This window comes from Rosa chinensis, chromosome 7 (assembly GCF_002994745.2).
Source record: "Rosa chinensis cultivar Old Blush chromosome 7, RchiOBHm-V2, whole genome shotgun sequence".
Lineage (NCBI taxonomy): Eukaryota > Viridiplantae > Streptophyta > Magnoliopsida > Rosales > Rosaceae > Rosa > Rosa chinensis.
Window position 1 is genome coordinate 30,000,228 of NC_037094.1, and position 20,830 is coordinate 30,021,057.

The 20,830-nt window shown below is 39.1% G+C and overlaps 2 protein-coding genes and 1 pseudogene across 2 annotated transcripts; 2 read left to right on the forward strand and 1 right to left on the reverse strand.

The window, feature by feature from the left end:
* Positions 1 to 7,168: 7,168 nt before the first annotated feature.
* Positions 7,169 to 11,347, forward strand: LOC112177758 (annotated as a pseudogene).
* A 1,694-nt stretch (positions 11,348 to 13,041) lies between these two features.
* On the forward strand, positions 13,042 to 14,339 carry LOC112177759 (ubiquitin recognition factor in ER-associated degradation protein 1). The gene has a single exon (XM_024316018.2). The coding sequence runs from the start codon at positions 13,127 to 13,129 to the stop codon at positions 14,264 to 14,266; it is 1,140 nt and encodes a 379-aa protein (XP_024171786.1). The 5' UTR covers positions 13,042 to 13,126; the 3' UTR covers positions 14,267 to 14,339.
* A 124-nt stretch (positions 14,340 to 14,463) lies between these two features.
* On the reverse strand, positions 14,464 to 19,227 carry LOC112180893 (plastidal glycolate/glycerate translocator 1, chloroplastic). Its single transcript, XM_024319471.2, has 8 exons — positions 18,842 to 19,227; positions 18,420 to 18,735; positions 16,678 to 16,939; positions 16,403 to 16,518; positions 16,076 to 16,185; positions 15,367 to 15,544; positions 15,010 to 15,139; positions 14,464 to 14,757 (listed from the first exon to the last, which is right to left on the reverse strand). Exons 1-8 carry the CDS (start codon positions 19,157 to 19,159, stop codon positions 14,604 to 14,606), a joined length of 1,584 nt encoding a protein of 527 aa, XP_024175239.1. The 5' UTR covers positions 19,160 to 19,227; the 3' UTR covers positions 14,464 to 14,603.
* Between the last annotated feature and the right edge of the window lie 1,603 nt (positions 19,228 to 20,830).

The following is a 20,830-nucleotide window of genomic DNA, read 5'->3' on the forward strand; positions in this document are numbered from 1 at the left end:
CTACAAACCCAAGCAAGTGTTGGCCGTCCCACCATCCATCCATCATCCCCGTCATGCCAGCAAGCACCACCACCCCTTTCCATACGACGATTCCAAACCAAATTGGAGTACACCCAACCCAAATATGTTCACCTTCCAGCTCCCTTTCTTCCTCAATTTGAAATTTGAATAGAGCACCATCAAAGAGAACAAAGCAAGATGCTGCTGGGATTGGGAGCGTGGTTTGGCGAGTAGCGACGACATTTTGGAAATTGCGGCAGGCTTGGATCTTTAACAATTGCTTTGAAAAATTGCAGTGTGTTTCAAGAAAAGGAGAAGAAGAACATGCAGCATTTATGTATGATGACTTGTGCAGACTTCAACAGTGAAGATGATTTGCATCAAAGAGATTATTACTTATGCACTAAGCTGCTGTGGTGTTTATGTATAATTTGTATCTCTATCTAACTCGAGTTTATCAGAATGTCAGATGGAGGAGGTTAGTTTTTTGAATTAGGCTGAGGCTTCTGGCTTGATGAGGCCGGTTGGGGTTTGCAGCTCCGCCTCTTGGGCTGCTACTGCGGCTTCTTCTTCTTTGGAGGCAGAAGGAAGGGAGAGATAAAGAGAATGAGGAAAGAGAGTTGGAAGAAGAAGAGGTGAAAAGAAAAAACAAAAAAAGGAAGAGAGGAAAAAAAAGAGAGTATGTGAGGGTAAAATAGACATTTTGGAGTGAAAGGGATGCCACGTCAGCAAAATAACGGAGCTTTTGAAAGAGAATTGATGGCAAGGATCTTTTATGTGAAATTAGAGAGTTTAGGGAGTATCTAAGTGAAATTGAAACGTCAGGAACTGAAACATTGAGACCCTATAAGTATAGGGAGTAAACAGTATTTTGTCCAATAAAAATAAAAATAAAAATGAGGCACAATTTTTATTAGTTTCCCTTATCTATATGATTGTATACGTATATCTTGATCAGCAAGGTAGATGTGGAAGAATTCATAACAGATACATAAATTTACCTTCTCCACAATTTCTTAATCACACAATGTATTTTAACAATTTGAATTGTTCATCTTTTAGATACTTTTTTGATAAGTAGTTTTGCAAAAAATAAGCCATGCATGTTGGTAACCATTTGGTCATCCAAAATAGTGAAACATTAAAGACAAATATAGAGTATCAAATAGTGCTGAAATGATAAAACTTGTAATCCAACAACTAAATAGTTTATGATTGTAGAAGTCATATTTAAAGAGGTATCTATATGATGGGTGATTCGGATCATGAAGTCTTGTTTTAAAAGTGAGAGTGTTCACAAGTGCAAAAGTCCTTACTAGAGAAGTCCTTTACTAGGAAATATATATATATATATATATATATATATATATATATATATATATATTCTCTAGTAAAGGACTAGAGAAGTCATTACTATATAGTCCTTTAGCTTCTCCACTGCGGACGTCCGCAGTTTTTCTTAGGTACGGATTTCCAGTTTTTACCCACTTTTCGATCATATTTTCACATCTTAACCGTTCAGTTTTTAGGTCCTACTGTATAGATCATCTCTACAAATTTTCATCCAAATTGATGATCATTAAGGCATTCAAAACTGCAATTTACCATTATAAACACAAACGGTTCAGGTTCGACAGATTCGGTTCGTTCGCGTGAATTGCAGTTTTGAATGCCTTAACGATCATCAATTTGGCTGAAATTTTGTAGAGATGATCTATACATTAGGACCTAAAAACTGAACGGTTAAGATGTGAAAATATGATCGAAAAATGGGTCAAATATGGAAATCTGTACCTTTTTGCTCAAGTGCGGATATATATATAGACACACACACACACACCACACACATATATGATTGTATATGATCAAAAAGTTGGTCTAATGCCATACCCTTAAAAAAAACTAAAAAAAGGGATCGCTCACTAGAAGGTTCTAGATAATCTTTGGTATGTGGATTGAGGTTTAGTGCTGAGGTTTCCAAATTTTAGCCCTATTCTAGTATCCACACCAGCAGTTCTTTCTTAGAAACGATAAGGAATGTTGACTTGTGAAAGAACCACTCTACTCTATTTGCGTCTAGAATTGGATATGATTGATCTGAAGCGCTCTTAAAGTTTCATTTTTTGATATCGAACTTTATTTTCTTTGTTATTAGAGCCAGGTACAGGCTCATCTTTGTTCAAAATTTTCTAAGCCCGAACCCGAACCGAAATTTTAGGGTCCAAATAAGCCTATTAAAAAAAAGAGATCTTTACTCAATGCCCAAATTTGAGTCAATATACTCCCACAGTCCCACTTACTCTCATTTACCCAATTTAAGCATCAAATGCCAGTTTTGCCATCAATCAAATTAATAAACTACAAACTCATCGATCTCTATCTCAGACTCTTCTCTCTCTCTCTCTCTCTGGGAGTCGCCGGCGCCGATGTCAACGGCCACCTACCACCACCATCACAACCCTCATTCATCTCCTAACCCGAATTTCACCGCGAAACATGAGACGAAGCAGCAGGAGTAGGATGAAGGCCTCATCCTCGTCTTCGAAGAGTCGACGCCGATTTCGACGGCCGCGACTAGTCTCTGGCGAGGTGTTCTGGCAAGCGCAAGTCTCTCTCTCTCTTCACTTTGTCGGAAGCCTCCTTGCTCACAACCGCCTCTACCGCCGAAAATCTATTTTCCGGCAAATCCAATTTCACGTGGGAACTGAATTGCAGTGTGAGTTAGGTTTTTGTTTTGGTGCTGGTGTCTCCGTTTTAGGGTCTGCAATTTGGAAATCTAGGTGTTGGAGGTTGGCTTTGACAGTGAAGATCTTAATTTCATTATGTTTTTGAGCCTCTGCATTTTTTTTTTTTGACGGAAAGCCTCTCCATGTCTTTTTCTTTTGTCTGAGCCTCTCCATGTCGAATGGTACAGTTTCTATAACAATTTTTGCAATTTTATATTCAAAGATTTTGGCTTTGAGTTGACTTGGTCCTGCTTTGTATGATTCCCATTTGTATTAATTGTGTTGATTTGGTGCAATTTGGCACCGATGTACCAGAGAGGATTCTAAGGGAGTTGTTTAGCTTATCAACTCAGCAGCATCTCTCAATATGGTTATGAAACTAGAAAGCATCTCTATGGGCATGAAACAAGAAATGAAGAAATTCTGTGTGTTTGTGCTCTTCCTTTCTCTAGCTTGCTTGCTCTCAGAGACTGAAAATAAATGTGTGGGTTTTGGTGAATTATATATGTGTTTTGTGAGTTCATGTGAAACGTAATAAGTAGTTTCTGGGTAAGTCTTGTTGTAAATATAATGCAATTATATTTGGGTTTTGATCTTTTGGAGATAATTGCTGGGTGTCAAAGAGTTTTCTTTCTCAATATTTTTTTTTATTAGGAGGCAATAAATATTTTATTGGGGGGCAATACACTTTCTATTGGGAAGTAATAAACTTTTTATTGGGGGGCAATAAACATAAACATGTTATTGGGGGCAATAAACTTTTTATTGGGGTGCAATAAATATGTTATTGGGGGCAATAATATTCTCCAGTGACCTATATATGAGATATCCGGCGACCTCTAGCTAGGTTTCTTTCTACCGATGACCGGAGTCCGTCGACTGGTGACCGGAATCCGACGGCCATTGACCGGAATCCGATGACCGGTGATCAGAGTCCCGTGAAGTCTTCGATGACAACTCTCTCTAAGTGACAAAGAGAAGGAGGGAAAAATTGTCTCAAAAATAAACAAAAAATAATAAAAAATACTTAATTGGGTGTTAGGGTAAAAAATATATAATTTGTTGGGTAAGTGGGTAATTTTATATGTTTGGTTAGTGTAGCTTAAATTTGGGTAAATGGACATTTTCCCTAAAAAAAACACTTGAACCGTTCTTGGCCGACCGTTTTCCCTAATCTGCGCCTTGACCTCTTTCCCATCTATCGATCGATAAATGAAGCAGAGAGAGAGAGAGAGAGAGAGAGAGAGAGAGAGAGAGAGAGAGAGAGAGAGAGAGAGAGAGAGAGAGAGAGAGAGAGAGGAGAAGAGCTCAACATTGAAATCAGAGAGAAGGAAACAAGAACATCAATCAAGCATTCAATGGTTCAATTCAGAGAATGAGAGAGAGGAGAGCACAGAGTCCATGTCATCATCACTAAAAAAGGGAGAAGATGACTTTTGGAAGAGGAAGAATGTCTGTCAGCGTAGACTAGGAATCGTGAATGATGGATGGATTTGAAGAACAGCGCTGGGGCTGTGATTTTTGGGGACATGAATTTAGCTGATGCCTGTGTCCATGAAGGAGATGAGGAAGCGATGGCTGAGATGGTCCCACTTAGTGCACTCGCGAACCAGCCGGCGGCATGGTAGCGGTAGGCTTGGGTGGTAGGGGCGGCGAGCTTTAGAGAAATGATGTAGGTGATAGGGACGGTGCAGAGTAAGAAGAAGAGCAAGAGCACTATGAGAGTGAGAAATTGAAGAAGAAAAAGAGAAAAAAAAAATGAAGAAGAAGGGAAAAACTCAAAGATGTCTAATAAAAAAAATTACTAATCGAGCTTAGGGGGTCAATAAACATTTTATTGGGGAGCAATAAATATTTTATTAGGGGTCAATAAACATTTTATTGGGGGACAATAAACTTTTTATTGGGGGCAATAATATCTCCGGTGATTTATGAGATCTCCGACGACCTCTTTAGAGATATCCGGTGAGGTTTCCAGCGACCGGTGACCGGAATCCGGCATCCGGTGCCCGAATTCTGACGATCAGAGCCTGATTTTGGTAGCCGGTGTCCGGATTCCGGCTACTGGCGATTGGATTCTCTCTCTAAGTGACAAAGAGAGTGAGGGCAAAATTGTCTCAAAAATAAATAAAAATAATAAAAATACTTAATTGGGTATTAGGGCAAAAAAATTGTAACTTGTTGTTTAAATAGTCAATCTCTTAGAGTGTTTGGGTAAGTGGGGTTAATTGACCCCAAAATTTGGGTAAATAATCATTTTCCCTAAAAAATTCATACCAAACCCGTTTTTCAGGCTTTTGCCAACTTCTAATTGTTATGTCAATAGAGCTCCTAGAGCTTATATATAGAAAAGTTGTAAAGCCTAGAAAGTTGCTAACCATACACTTAAGCAAGCCCTCAATCTCTATGTACTATAGTTTTTCTTTTTCCTTTATAGAACGGGGGCGGATCCGTGGCAACCTAAATTATAGTTAGGATTATACTCCAAATCTTGTCCATTAAATTTAATAACAATTAACGGTTGAGATGACTCTTAAAGAATAAATCATTATCAATTATTTTTCTTTTCTTTTCTTTTCCTATAGAAGGGAAAATGATCATTTACCCAATTTTGGGGTTAATTAACCCCACTTACCTAAACACTCTAAGAGATTGCCCACTTGCCCAAACACTCTAAGAGATCATTTCCCTAATACCCAATGAAGTATTTTTTTATTCCTTTTTATTTATTTTTGGGACAATTTTGCCCTCTCCTTCTTTGTCACTTAGAGAGACAAGTCATCAGAGACCTTGCCAGACTCCCGTGACCAGTGCCGACCGCGGAGTCCGGCGACCGGTCACGGGAATCCAGAATCCGGCTATCGGACTGGTGACTGGATTCCGACGTATGAATTTATTGCCCCCCTAATAATACCCAGTAACCATATTATTACTCCCCAATAATCATATTATTGCCTCCCAATAATCATATTATTGCCTCCCAATACTCTTTTTATTGCCTCCCAATAATCATATTATTGCCTCTCAATAATCAGATTATTGCCTCCTAATAATCATATTATTACCCCCAATAATCATATTATTACCCTCCAATATCATATTATTGCCCTCAAGTGAATTGCATAAACTCTCAAAACCAAAATGAATACACTACAGAAACAATTGATCAATTTATATGTTCAATTGTACACGTTCACTTTTTTTTCCTTCCCCAATCTCAGAGCTCACAGTATACCAAAAAAAAAAAAAAAAAAGTGCTCTGGGCACCCACCGGAGTGTGAGGCCTGCTCATTTTTTCGCCGGTGCTTCCTTGGCGGCGGTTTGGAGGTAGTGACCAGATTGGGGGGCGGAAGATGCGACCGGCTTGGGTTGGAGAACTGGGCTGCGACCCTCGTCTTCATTTTCCACCTCCACCGTCTCACCTCTCAGAAACGAACTTGATCTCGGACCAGACCCGGACTTTAATTCGAACTCCGGCTGCCTCTCCAGCATTACTCCCAATCCTCCACTAATTCGGATCCCGTTCCCGCGACTCAGGACCTCAACTCCGCCGTGGTCTCTGGTCTCTGCGACGATGGGCACTGAGCCAGCACACTGCCAATCCAAGATTGAGGCTAATGGCGACGGCCACGTGTTCGGGTTCTTCATGCTGTGTCCACCGGCGAGACTGGTTCTGACGAAGCGATTCAATTTCGCCATGAATGAGATGAGAGAGAGTCGTGCTGTGGATGGAGAGAGAGAGAGAGAGAGAGAGAGAGAGAGAGAGAGAGAGAGAGAGAGAGAGAGAGAGAGAGAGGAGTAGTTATTAATTAAAATGAGGGCAATATTATCAATAGATGTTAGATTGGGTAAATGGGAGTAAAAAACTCTTAGTGGAGTAAGTGGGCAATTTTTAGGCTGAAATTGGGTAAGTGGTCACGACCCCTATTAGAGAAGTTACAAAAATATAACTTATTAGTTTGTAATTTACTGTTATTATATATTGAGACATTTTGAGTTAAATTCCAACACCTTTCATAAGCTCTCACCTATAACTTAATTTATATTTTTTCAGGTGTGTTTAGTTAGGCGAGCCCCTCCTTCTCTTAAATAGGTGATCTATCTAGTTAACTCGAGACCAGCATCTACACATTTCAATTGGAGTATGAGAATTTAGTTTCTTTAATATTGTTCTGTACTCTGTTTATATTATGTTGTGTTCTTTGGGCCGGCCTCTCAAGAAAAATGTGTTTTTTTTTTTATAAGATTTGAAGTTGTCATTAGAATTTAGAAAAGTAAAACAAAAAGGAAAATGGAGGAAAGAAATGTGGACGAAAAAAGAGGGTAAAATAGGAAGTTTGAGAGAAAATTTTATCGAGAAATGTGAAGATCTTTGTGGTTGAAATTTGGAGCTGTGATTAAAATAAGTTTTAGCAAAAGAGTGGAAACTAAAAAAAAAAAAAGTTTGAGTAGCTGGTCGGTCTATGGTGGCTCGCTGCGATTCAAAGTCCTCCGCCAACACAGCACAATAAGGTGATTAAACCCATCCCTGCTTCTGGATGTTACTTATTTTCACTTTTATCACATGCTAATCACTCAGTCTAGGAATTTATACGACACCGTCTAAAAGTTTCATTTTTTCTTCTAGAGCTAAGTTTTAACTGATTAATTTTAATTAATGGATGACTATTTCATTTCTCTAATATCGCTTACGCTTTTATTTTTCATTCTTTCGGTTTCTCTGTTGTTTTGTGTTGTATATTTGTTTGAGCTAATTACCTGCAATGTAATAATTTTTGAAGCTCATATAAAGAAGCGACATATATCTTAGGTCCAGTTTGGGATTTCTTCGCTTTTAAAAAAAAACAGCTTTTGTCTAAAATTTTCGATTTAATTGTCTTTTGTAAATGAATAAAAAACAGTTTTAATTAAAAATTACTAGCATTTCCTCACACATGCTCTGTATGTGCAAGTTATTATTATTATTTTTTTCCAGAAAATAAAAAAGAAAAGAGTTATAGTTATTGCAGAGAAAAAATAATAGGGAGAGATAAGTGGATTGTGGATACTTTTTTTGTTTATTTTTTTTAATAAAAATATATTTTGTAAATGTCTTAATTATTTTTCTAATTTAATTAATTCTCAAAATTTATTAATCTTCTAGGGTCATTTCTGTCAAAATTCTAAATTTTGGCTAACAAACCCTCTTCTCTTAATAATAGTATAGATTTTAGGTATGAGACAGCATCTGATGTATGTGCCTTCTGGCCTTTAGTTAATGAAGCTATCCTTTTATCGAAAAAATAGTATAGATGATAAGTCACTGGTAGCAGATTTTAGAAGCAACCTAAATGTTACTTTTAGAAAATGCTTTCAATTAAAACATGCTCTGAATTTGTTTTATGTACTAAAACAACATTTTTAAAAGTATTGTTTACCAAAGACGAAACTGTTTTAATTCTCAGCTGATTATTCTTACAACACAGTAGCATCAGTTTTTTTTTTTAAGTCATAACGTACAGTCCCAAACTAGCCCTTAATGGTTTTGAAATATGTGCTTGGTCGAAACGAAAATGTTCACCTGGTCAGTTATTGACCAAGAAAATAATGCTCAACCACCCTTAGATGTAAATCCAAGGGCAGAGAGAATTATTATTAAGTTCAAGTGTTTTGTTTTCCACCATTGGATGTAAATCTAAGGGCTGTTGAGCATAAATTCTATGGTCAGCAACTGACCAGGTGAACACCACTGTGTGCTTGGTTTTGTTGCGGTTACATGGAGAAAATAAATAAAAAAGGGTCTGGTAAAAGCTTTGCTTTTTTATTTTGGTTCACTCACCCCTCTAGTTAACTTGATATCATGAGTACCCTAAAACTATGCAGTGTTCCATTTTTTGGGTCATGAAAAAAAAAAAAAATTATGCAGTTATTTTTGTTATGTTCATGGGTCCATGGACTTTTATGTACAGAGTCTAATGTTCTTGTTTTTGAGTCTAATAGACCAATTTTGTACTGCTTGGACTAGATGTCTTCTGAAGAGTGAGAGAAATCCCAGAATGTGTGGAGTACTTGGAAGAAATTAGGTGGCTGAATCGTTAGACCGAGTTGCATTGTGTACCAATACGTGGATTAAGAGTGGAGAAGAAGGGAGTCTTGGAATATGGAGTGCAATAGAGATGAGGCCGTGAGGGCAAAAGAGATGGCGGAGAAGAAGTTCGCTACAAAGGATTATATGGGGTCAAAGACGTTTGCTTTGAAGGCTCAAAACTTGTTTCCAGGTCTTTCGGGTATTCCCCAAATGCTGGCGGTGCTAGACGTGTATATTTCTGCAGAGAAAAAGATAAATGGGGAAGCTGATTGGTATGGCATTCTTGGTGTGGATCCAACAGCAGATGACGGGACAATGAGAAAAAAGTATAAGAAACTAGCTCTTGTTCTTCACCCTGATAAGAACGGTTCTCCAGGAGCTGATGGAGCTTTCATGCTGATTGCAGAGGCGTGGAGTTTGTTGTCTGATAAAGCCAAGAGAGCAGCATATGACCAGAAGATCAGGAATGAAAGATTTCACAGAAATGTTTCGAGTACAGTGGCCCAGGATTTTCCCAATTTCACACAAAGCACAAACTTCAGTGCTGCAAACGGTCAGACGACAACCACACAGGCGGCTAGTTTTTGGACTCCGGCTGCTTCATCCCAAACACCCAATACCTTTAGGACCATGTGTCCTACTTGCTTGTTGAAATATGAGTATCTCCTCATTTACCTTCATCATTATCTTCGTTGCCATCGTTGCCAAAGTACACTTTTACCAATAGACATTGCTCCACCTATAATTGCGTCAGAGCAGTTCACCCCATCAAATTTAGCAGAGCAGTGGCAGAATTCAAATCATGAAACAACAGCGAATAGAAGCACATTCAATATAGGAAGGAGTAGTGCAGCCTCTGCAATTAACCAAAGCTTCTACCATACGTTCTCGAGGACTGCTAGTGGTTTTACAGCTACCCATGCCCCAAGCGTGGATCAGATGGCACAAACGGCAACTGGAATGCCTCATGCCTTCAATCAGGCCAGTGGTGCTTCAACTACAGGATATGCTAATAATGCTGCAAAGAGAAGATGCATGGATGATGTTGGAATGAGCAGATATGGAAAGGAAGCTAAAAATCATATGGATCGGGGAGCTGTGGAGGCTAATTTTGGACCATTCAGGGCTTATGGAGCCTCGAATACCATGTTCACAAGTAATGATAGCTCCCTACATGCAGCACAGAATATACTAAAAGAGAAGACTAAGAAGGAAATGAAGGGACAGGGATCATCTAGTGTAGCCAAAACTGCAGTAAAAAAGGCGGAGAATGGAAATGTGAGTGGAAAGTCTTCGGGGAACTCTGATGTACAGTGTGATCACAACATGTCTGGCATTGGCAAGCAGGTGGATACAAAGAATACCATTCTCACAAGTAATGATATCTCTCTACATGCAACACAGAATATACTAAAAGAGAAGACTAGGAAGAAAATGAGTGAACGAGGATCATCTAGTGTAGCCAAAACTGCAGTAAACAAGGCAGAGAATGGAAATGAGAGAGGAAAATCTTCAGGAAACTCTGATGTGCAGTGTGATCGCAACATGTCCGGCATTGGCAAGCTGGTGGATACAAAGAACATTGGTACATGTGACTTGAAACAGTCTGGCACTAGTGGTGTCAGCTCAGATTCGGGTGCAGAAATCTTGGAAGCAATGACGTCAATTGATGTTCCTGATCCTGATTTTCACAATTTTGATGAGGATCGAACAGAAAAGTCTTTTAAAAAAAATCATGTCTGGGCCGCCTATGATGAGGTTAATGGGATGCCTCGGTATTATGCCAAAATTCAGAGTGTAAGTTCTTTAGATCCTTTCACAATGCGGATCAGTTGGCTTGATTCAAAAACCAATAGAGAACTGGGGCCTCTAAACTGGGTGTCTTCTGGTTTCTCAAAAACATGTGGGGAGTTCAGAGTAGGCAAGCATGAAGAATGCAAAAACGCACTCAATTCTTTTTCACACAAAGTTTGGTGGAAAAAAGGTGCACGGGGGACAGTGTGTATATATCCTAGGAAGGGTGATGTTTGGGCTCTCTAGTCTCTACAGGAATTGGTCCAATGACTGGAATGCATTGACACCGGACGAAGTAATACACAAGTATGAAATGGTGGAAGTGGTTGAAGATTACAATGAGGAACTTGGGGTTACTGTAACTCACCTGCTGAAAGTTTCTGGTTTCAAGACAGTGTTTCGGTGTCATTTGGATCCCACAGCTGTCATGATGAGAATTCCCAAAGAACAGATGTTTAGATTGTCTCATCAAGTCCCTGCACACTTGCTTACAGGTGAAGAAGCTCTAAATGCTCCAAAAGGTTGTTGGGATCTTGATCCAGCAGCAACTCCGGCTGATCTTCTTGAGGTAATAACTGATGTTCAAGATGAATAGACTGTGATGATAGTTGAGAATGTAATCAAGGATATTGAAAATTCTCATGGTATGAGTGGTTAGAGAATCCTGGTAGTCATGGATGAAAAGAGAAAAAATAGTTTTAGAATCGGTTAATTCTTGTGGAGGAAACAAAGCATATGCTTCTGCATAACATCTAGTAACCTTGTTTCAGTCTGGATCAAAAGAGACTTTTGAACCTCCATCCAGATTTTAATGTTTTCAAGCATCTATTTTCTGTATCTGACTGCTTTGAAGTTTCATGATCAATTTAACATATTTGTCAGCAAAATGGTAGTGTTGTGAGTTTGATTAATGATTAAAAAGCAGTGTAACAGGTAACATTCTGATCAGGACCTTCGGGAATGTGATGTGAATTAGTATCATTATGATTTATGATCAAGTCTACTTTCTCTTCCTTTTTTGTATGCTCCGCCTGTTGGTAGTTTTATGCTACTGAAGGTGATTGAAACATTACTAAACCCAATTTCAATCTCTCCATTCTTCTTCTTCTTTTTACTTTTAACTTCTTTCAATTTGAGTTGGGTTTCAAATCACCACACCTTTGTTTCTGTGTGAAAAGAATATCTGTGGATGATAGTGGAATCCTTCAAAATGCAAATTGCAAAATGCCCTGCTCTTTTCCTACTGAAAGTAACAAAAAAAAAACGAAAGAAGAAATTTTACATCAAAATCTCTAGCCCTAACCCTAGGCCATGTTTGGTAAGGGTGATGAATTGGATAACTAGATTCCTAATACAAAACATTGTATCGTACCTTGTAAGCTAATTGTCTAATAGGATTGGGAACTGAATAGCTAAAAGATTAAAGGACTAAAAAATAAAAAAATTCATCAAGAATATTTATCCGGATCACGAACTAAAAATTTACCCTGGCCTGTGAGTAATTGGAGGCTCAAGGCAAACAAAATTTCGAGGCCCAAAGATTACTCCAAACCATTTCGTAATTACATGACTCCAAACTATACACTTACACTGAATGGAATGCAAGAGCATCAGAAACACAAATAGAGAAGGAAAAAAGCCAAAATTTCTTCAAAACAGAAAAGAAAGAGCTTCAAAGATCTTACTATCTTTTTGAAAGATAAAATATAAATTCAACTCTTCAATCCCTAAATTCAACTTTTTCGTCTGATCCTCTCCTAGTCTCCTTCTCTTTCAGGTTTTAGTCTTCAGCCACCGTTGGGAAATATAATTTCCTTCTGGTATGATCTTCAATGGTTCAATCACAATTGGATTTCTATCTTGGATTGAGAAAGAGATGATCGTTGGCCTCGACTTCAAAAACTTTAATTGAGAAAGAGAAAGAGATGATCATCTATTCGTTTGCATGTAATAGTGTGTTGTGTCTAAGCGTATTCCCATTTCGTTACTGTATTTTATTTTATTGCAGACCAACATAACAAAAAAAATTTGAGGCCCCTGAAATCTGAGGCTCTAGGCTTGGGCCTGCTTTGCCTAGGCTCAAGGCCAAGACCCTGAAATCTAGAGGCCTAGTTTTTTTTGTAACAATTTTCTTTTTTTGGATAGAGTTACAAACAATTTTCTTTTGTATAACAAAAATAGTATTTTTGTTTCAAATACATTTGATAAGAAAAGACACTTGTTTGGAGTTACTATACTGAAATATGTGAAATTAGATAACTACTTTTTTAGTCGCAAACATGTGACAATGTGACTGTGAGTGTGTGTCCATAACCAAATCGGGTTTACTTAGCTTGCGCCGAACGGTTCCGAATGCAAGGTGGTTTTCCAACTGGAGTAGGGTTTCCTCCAACTTGGGTTATATAAATAGCATTCAAAGCACAGCATTATTTTGCGTCATATTGGTTCTCCAATTCTAGTTCCATCGTTCTAGCAGGTGTTTTAGGGTTTTAAGGTAAGTTGTCTTGGAGAGATCATCCATCTCGAATCTCTGATCGATATGGATTTGAATGAAAACGGGAGTTATGATTCTGACCAGACTACATACTACTCCGCTGACTCCGGCATGAGTGATGATGAGATAGGGTCTGACATGGGATTTGAGGATGATAAAGCTTACGAGGTAGGTTCTGACATGAGTATTACTGATGGGGATGGTGAGATAGGGCACTCTGAGCCCAGTTATGGCGGCCATGAATATGATGATTTTGTTGGCACGACACCGTTTTGGCATAGGTATCATTGTTATCCTGCATCTAAAACTGAAAAGCATGCATACACTGAGAGTAGTGATAAAATCATAATGCCTCCCTCAGCCCTCGACGTCCTTGCTTCTCTAAACATTGGTTATCCAATGTTGTTCGAGTTCCGGCCATATTCTTTTGATGCTGCCGAGAATAATGAGACTGAGAAATTTCGTGTCTCTCATTGTGGGGTTTGGGAGTTCACTGCAGAAGAAGGCTTTGTCTACATGCCTAATTGGATGATGGAAAATATGAACTTGAAAGAGGGAGACCTTGTGCTGCTTCAAAACCAGACTCTTCCGAAAGGCAGTCATGTCAAATTGCAGCCTCATACAAAGGACTTCTTGGACATCCCTGACCCAAAAGCTATGTTGGAGGCGGCTCTCGGGACGTTTTCTTGTTTAACAACTGGTGATACTATTGTGCTACCTTATGAGAACAAGAAATATTATATGGATATCATTGAAACAAAGCCTTCTGATGCCATAGGCATTATTGACACAGACTGTGAGGTTGACTTTGCACCTCCTCTTGACTATAAGGAACCTGAGAAACCTGTTGCTTCATCAATTCCTCTGAACAAGGAAGCAGATGGCCAAGTTGACAAACCTAAATTCAGCCCTTTTAAGGGAACTGGGAGGCGTTTGGATGGCAAGCCTTTGCAGTATGAGTCAGCATTAGATTCTTCCTCATTTGTTGCCACGAATGGTAATCCACAACCTTGTACAGAATCTAGTTCACGAGCTACTAGACGCCGGGTTCAGGGGAAGCTTGTTTTTGGCGCAGATACTGCTCCAAAGGTAGCCTCAAAAGAGGTCAAACAACAGCAGCAGCTCCAAGAGAAAGAAGAGCCAAAGTTCCTGGCTTTTACTGGGAAAATGTACTCCCTAACTTGAATTTTTTTATGTAAATCATGAAATTTTATTTGTTTCAAGTTTTAGCCATTCATATCAAGTATCATTGGTTTTCTATCGACTTTGTTCTTCCCTGTGTGCATTCAGATTGCTATTCTATATGTGTGCTTTCTACATTTTAATCTCAGGAAGAGATTGATTTCTAGATTATTATTTGATATATACTAATACACTTGATCTAGATCTTCAAAGAAAATTACCACACAGAATTGTTTGCTCCTGTTTAAATTTGATTTTTTCCCCTAGTAATATGAATATCTGTACTGTACACAACCACACATATACCCAGCAATGTTGACTATACATATGATTGGTAGGCTCATGATCCAATCACGGCAAGCAAGCTTTGCCTGACTGCGGGAATTGAGCAGAGCAAAGAACCAAATATACCATTCAAAGCATAAGCAATGGCACAAAATGGGAGAGCCTCGGGTTCCTTGGCTGACAATGCTGCTGTTCCCAATCCATGAGCACTTCAGCAACAAGAAAACGAAACAAACATAAGTACATGATACTGATAATAGACTTTTTATCAAAATTAAAAAGAGTAATGCTCTGAGTCTAGTCACTATTGCCGCTGTCCACGTGGCAAGTGTTACTAGGGAAACCTGCATTTCAACATAATTGATTTTCTGCATATCCAGGATGTTTCAAAAGATTTGTTTTCATTGTCTATCATTTTCAATGTGACCATTTGATGCAGAGGGTTCAGCAGAGATTCATACCTAGATGCAGTAGCTATTCCCCGAGCAATAGGATCTCGGAACTGTAGTTTATCAAGTGTTGCCTGTACAAAATTAGCTCCCACCAAACCAGTTACTACAACAACGGCAGCTGTGAGAGATGAATTGGCACCTAGAACAAATGCAAAGTAGATTATAGATTATATACATATATAGAGTATATATACCTTAAGCATAAAATAGACTCTCAAATATGTGCTGTATGCAATATGTATTCTGAGCATTATGTAATTGTAGGAATAGTTTCAAGTTCACTAGTCTAAGACTAACTTCATGTAAACCTTATCACTGATGATCATGAGATTTGCTTATTTTCAACTGTGAAGTATGAACTAGTACCTTCGAATAAAGACACAATGCTGAGGGCTAATGCCACGGTTATACATCGTGGTAGAATTGAGACGGTCAAACTTGATTCTAACCCAACCAGACGTCCAATAAGAGCGGTTGAATACAATGAGAATATGCACGATACGATTACAGATGTGAAAATCTCTGCTGCATGCCTCTTGACCAGCTGTAAAATTGCATAGCAGCAACAATTTTCATGAAATAAAAGGCCTTGTGGATTAACAAAAAAATAAAAAAATGAAATGCTAAATTGGTTCTATTATCTACTATTTGGAATTGGACTAAGATCCCCATTGGAAAAATGTACAGGGTTGAATCAGTTTCATATTGTCCTGGAGTGGGAACAATAAGCAACCCCACAATTCTATGAGGTATCCCAATGCCTCTTGCTATGCTTCTATCCTCAACTTTTTGCCATATAAATATCCCTACACTATATTTCAGGATACAAAGTAAAAAGAAAAACGATATCATGCAATAAGATAATTATACAATAGAAAGTATGGATAGCTAAAGCACTGAAGAAGGGCAATCTTAACTATATGTGTGTGTGCGCGCGCGCGTGTGTATTCCAGTTTAAAATACAAAACAAATAAATTTTCAATGGATAGACCATTCCAGCTACTCAGTAAGGCATTTCAACTCACAATGAAACAAAACAAATAACAACCAGCACAAAGTGGAAAACTTGGCTTACCTTCCTCTGTTGGAACATTGAGAAAGCAAATGAGAGGATAACAGACCCCAAGAATCCCATCAGAATATCACCAGCTCCAGGGTTTGATGAAACCTTTGTAAGGTAAGATTCTGTGCATATCAAGAAGAAGAATGGCCATATAAATATGCTGAAGACACAAGAAAGCATATAGGGGGAACAAGAGGCCCAAAAAGAAAATATTTGTACTTTAGGTGATTGTCCCCAGTTGTTAAAATTCGGTTTTTTAATTCGGTTTACTATTCTTGCAGCAATCAAAGGGAGCACAATGTACTAGCTGAGACCAACGACTTTATTTCAGGAATGTACCAAGGACAGGATCAAGCCCAGACTTGGAAAAGTATCCATAAGCCACTGCTGCCACATCTGCAGATAGGGCACAACAAATAATTGGGTGGAAAATCTTCTTCACATCTGATGGCAATCTGCAAATTAGAAGTCGACAAAACTGCAAGTTTAGAATCTGAGTAACTTGTATTAAATTGAAAACTTTAGTTGGTTGTTGATTTAGTGATTTACTTTAACCCCAAAAAAAAAAAAAGTGCTTGTGCAGGTAGATCTAATATGAAAACATGAAGTTTTACCCAGAACCAACAATGTAACCTAACACAGTGGATGCAAGTAGGAATGGAAGGCATGTCAGAGCACTTGTCCCCAGTGCTGTTGGGTTTACTAATGCTCCAACAAATGAGATGAGGAGGATCCCACTCCAAGACCATGCTTCAAGGGAAGAAAATGGAGAGGGTTTTGCCATAGGCTCAGCATCTGTCATTTCAGTCTTTACCAGTTTTCTGATTGCTATTGCCGTATATCCTGCAACAGCTAGTGAAGCCAGCCAGCCTCCAGCTGCAGAATATGATTCAGCATATACACAAGTACATGAGATAAGACCGTGACAGAGGTAACAGAAAGAAAAGAAAAAAAAATCCTACTTATTTGCTTCTTCAGAAGCAAAACAGAAATCACATGTGTGAACCGTTTCTTAATCAACATCCTAAAATGCTATTATTTAGGTGGATTTCAATGAGATTCTTTAAAAAAAAAAAATTTCCATCTTAACTTCTCAGATCAGTTCCACTGTAGAATGAAGTTGAAAAAACTAGCATAGAAAGGCAGATTGTATTCTTACATGCATTATGTTTAAATTTTCACGAGTTTTTCATAAACAACTAAAATGTTAAGCAACGAATGGGACAGAGTTCCGTAGATGATTACTCAGAAAAAGGTAAGAGGAAAAGGTTGCTTTACATACTTCAAGAGTTCAAATGCATGCTACACACATCATGAAACCTTTAATTAGTTGCACTAACATTAGCTAGAGTCTATAAACAGAGATGCGGACCAAAATAGAGTTCCATGGAATTGGAAATATGCTCTCTGCACAGTATTGAGAGTAATGCTTAAGTAACAATACTAGCTCACCAAGTTAATCTGTTGTCCAAAAATTATGAAAGGAATCATTCTGCAATCTAATTTAATATATATTCTGTATTAAGTAGATAATGGCCTCTGCACTATAAACTGCATCACAAGACCATCTTGTCAGATACATTAAGAGCTAACTTTGAATGGAAGGCAACGATATAAGTTAGTGACTGTAAAATCTGTACAATTGTTTTCTCATAATGGCAAATGAATACATTCTGAGTTGTAAACCAAACCGAAAGATCCAAACAGATTGCTTAAAGCTGCCATCTCAAGCCACTTCTTGCTAATTCTTAGTATGAAAGTAAGCTAGTCATTAGACCATGCGATCTAATATTTTGAATATTTTCTACCACAACCAAAAGTAACTTGAAGTTCATGATCTATGAAGGTGGAAAAGTTTGTACAAGAACTTACCCACACAACTTTAAGGCAAAGCCTTGATCATCAACTCTGTTCAATCCAACTGTATATCCATTTATTAATTTGAGTTGGCATTTCCACCAGAACAAGGTACAAGTTTGTCTCAATCCAGGTACGTAGTTTGTAAATCATATTCAGATGCTTTTGTTCTCAACTTAAGGTACTTCTTTGGGGAATTTTCTAATATGAGCTAAGGAAGCAGGCATATGAGTGAGGAATAATGACTAGAGTTTCACCAAAACATCAAAGATGAGCAGTTTCAGTGGCTTGTTTCTAAATTAGAATGATCCGGGTGATCCAGAAAACAGCACTACAATTCATATCACTACTAAGCTAATCACAAATCTGAACAATCAGAAACCAAGTGATTAAGCCATTCACACAACAACCCAAACTTAACATTCACCATTTCGAAAACTTAAACTGATGCACAGATTCATAAGAGAAAGTTGTGAGAGAGTAGCAAAAACTTGCATACCTATAATATAGCAAATCTTGATGCCAGAAGCCGGGGGAATACTCTTAACAGAAAGCGGCAAAACAACCAAAGATGGCACATAAAACAACGGCAGCCATCTCTGAATGAACAACAGCGCCGGCTGAAAGAAACTCATCAAGCTTTTTGCCACAGCAGGAACAGTGGCATCAAGACCGATTAGAATTGAGAATATACAAAACATCCCGAAAAGCGCACTCGGGAACTTAATTGCAGCTGCCACAAATGCCTTCTTCAAGAATTTGTCTATTGCAAGAATGATCCCAAGTGAAACAACCAGATGCAAAACCCCAACCACCTGGTATATATAAACATCAAAAGCTAACAACTTCAAGCAAAACGTACATCAATGAAACAACAACAACAAAACATATCAAACATGTAATGGTTACTCATGCACACACATTTTGAGACAGAGTGGAAGTGCTGGCACTCTCTGAGCCAGTTGATTTGATCAGACTCTGTCTGCTGGAGCAAGCTTCTTCAGAACCCATTTGCAAGAACCTGGAGGGATTGAGTCCTCCGAAAACTGGAGTGTTTTGGAAACTAGTCCTGTTATGTTTTGATCTGATGCCATTGAAAGTAACAGTTGAGGTTGTTTTATGGCTTCCCGGATATTTGGAAACTGAAGACGTCACACAAGTGGGGAAAAAGAATAACGAATTGTGGTGGTTGCGGAAACAGGTATGAATATTATTGGGTGCGGCCGAGAAAGTCGACATTGTAGTAAAGTGAGGGAGAGAGGAGTGAGTGAAGGATCGTGTAACAGAGAAACCATGTCATTGTGTGGACGTGAATCCAACATTTTAGGAGTGGGGGGATCAGACTCTTCCCCTCATCCAACCACCCGATATTCTTTTTTTTTTTTCTTTTTTTTTCTGGTTATATAACTTTTGGGCTAGTGATTCGTCACTTGCACTAGTACGTGTAGTTTTTCCGGGGCATTCAAAAGTGCATAGCACTATTTTGGTTTAAATGTGACTTGACAGAACTCGAGTCACAATTCAGTTGAGGCCTGTTAGTCTTTCAAACACCCTATATAAAGTGGTTTCTAAGATTCTAGTCAACAGATTGGTTAGCTTAGTACCACGAAATCAAATTGTTGCAATGAATTGATGCATGAATTTAGCATTGCTACAAACATGTAAGAAAGGATATTGCAACAGAAATAAACGTAAGAAAGGATATTCTGCTTTGAAGATTTCTTGCCAAGGCTTATGATAGTTTGCATTTCGATTTCATCAAGGAGGTTTATAGGGGAACTGGAGCTTAAAGGTTGTATTCTTGAGCTTGTTATGCATTGCATAACCTCTCTTAAATACAAAGCTCTGTAACTCTGTTATAGTCCTATTGCAATTATAAGTGAATTATAAACGCGTAATTGCTTCTCTCTTCGACTATAAGACCACCACTAACAACAGACTTCCTTGATAAAAAAAGAGTAGTAATCCCTTACACCAATTCCAATATCTTAATTTCGATTAGCAATGCATACACACGGCCAATCAATGTTTAGATCAAAATTCTCTCGGGCATCATCCCATTTTGAGGACACGACTGTTTACAATAATGTCACGTCAAACTCTGTGTTACAGTGAAAAAAAAAAACAAAATGTTGAAGGAATATCGATTTAGTGTGCCTTATCAAACTAGGAGTAGCAATAGGAGAGAAGTTTCTAGATTTCCCAATCCTACACGGATTGGTAATCCTTGTAACATTAGAACTAGCACTTTGTAATCCCTATATATAGGGCTCCTATTCTCAATAATAATACACTTCTCTCATCAATCTCTCTCAATACCAATATACTTAAACACGTTATCAGCACGACTCTAACCACAAAACAGAAAACCAAAACTCATTCACAAAGCAGCCCCTAGCCCAAGCTAGCCGAGCCTTCGCTGCAGCCCGAACGCCCGTGCGCTTGCAACCTTGCACAGCAGCCCCTGCTGCCCCCTCCCTGCAGCCCGAACGCCCGTGCGCTTGCAACCTTGCACAGCAGCCCCTGCTGCCCCCTCCCTGCAGCCCCCTCGGCCTGCCTACCTGCCAGCGCGCCCCCGCGCCCAGTTCGCTGCCCTGCAGCCCGCGCCCGTGCGTCTACCCCACGCTGCCCCTGCAGCGTCCCTGCAACTCTGCTGCTCGTCTGCGCGCCCGTGCGCCTACTGCTGCCCCGCGCACACCTGCGCACCCTGCTGCCCCGCGCACACCTACGCACCCTGCTTCCCCGCGCACACCTGCGCACGCTGCTGCCCCGCCTACGCACCCGTGCACCTGCATCCCTACACCACTACTGCTGCCCCTGCAGTTTGCCTCCGCTGCTCCTGCACCACTACCACCGCAGCCCCTGCTGCCCCGCATTCGCTGCACGCCTCTACTAGGATTGCTTCGCTCC

Excerpts from the sequence above, each read along its gene's own strand:
- LOC112180893 (XM_024319471.2), bottom strand. The coding sequence starts at position 19,159 with ATGTCGACTTTCTCGGCCGCACCCAATAATATTCATACCTGTTTCCGC. Across the intron at positions 18,736-18,841 it reads CTTCCACTCTGTCTCAAAAT|GTGGTTGGGGTTTTGCATCT; the intron begins GTGTGTGCATGA and ends TATATATACCAG. Across the intron at positions 16,186-16,402 it reads TGGGCTTGATCCTGTCCTTG|AATCTTACCTTACAAAGGTT; the intron begins GTACATTCCTGA and ends TGATATGCACAG.
- LOC112177759 (XM_024316018.2), top strand. The coding sequence starts at position 13,127 with ATGGATTTGAATGAAAACGGGAGTTATGATTCTGACCAGACTACATAC.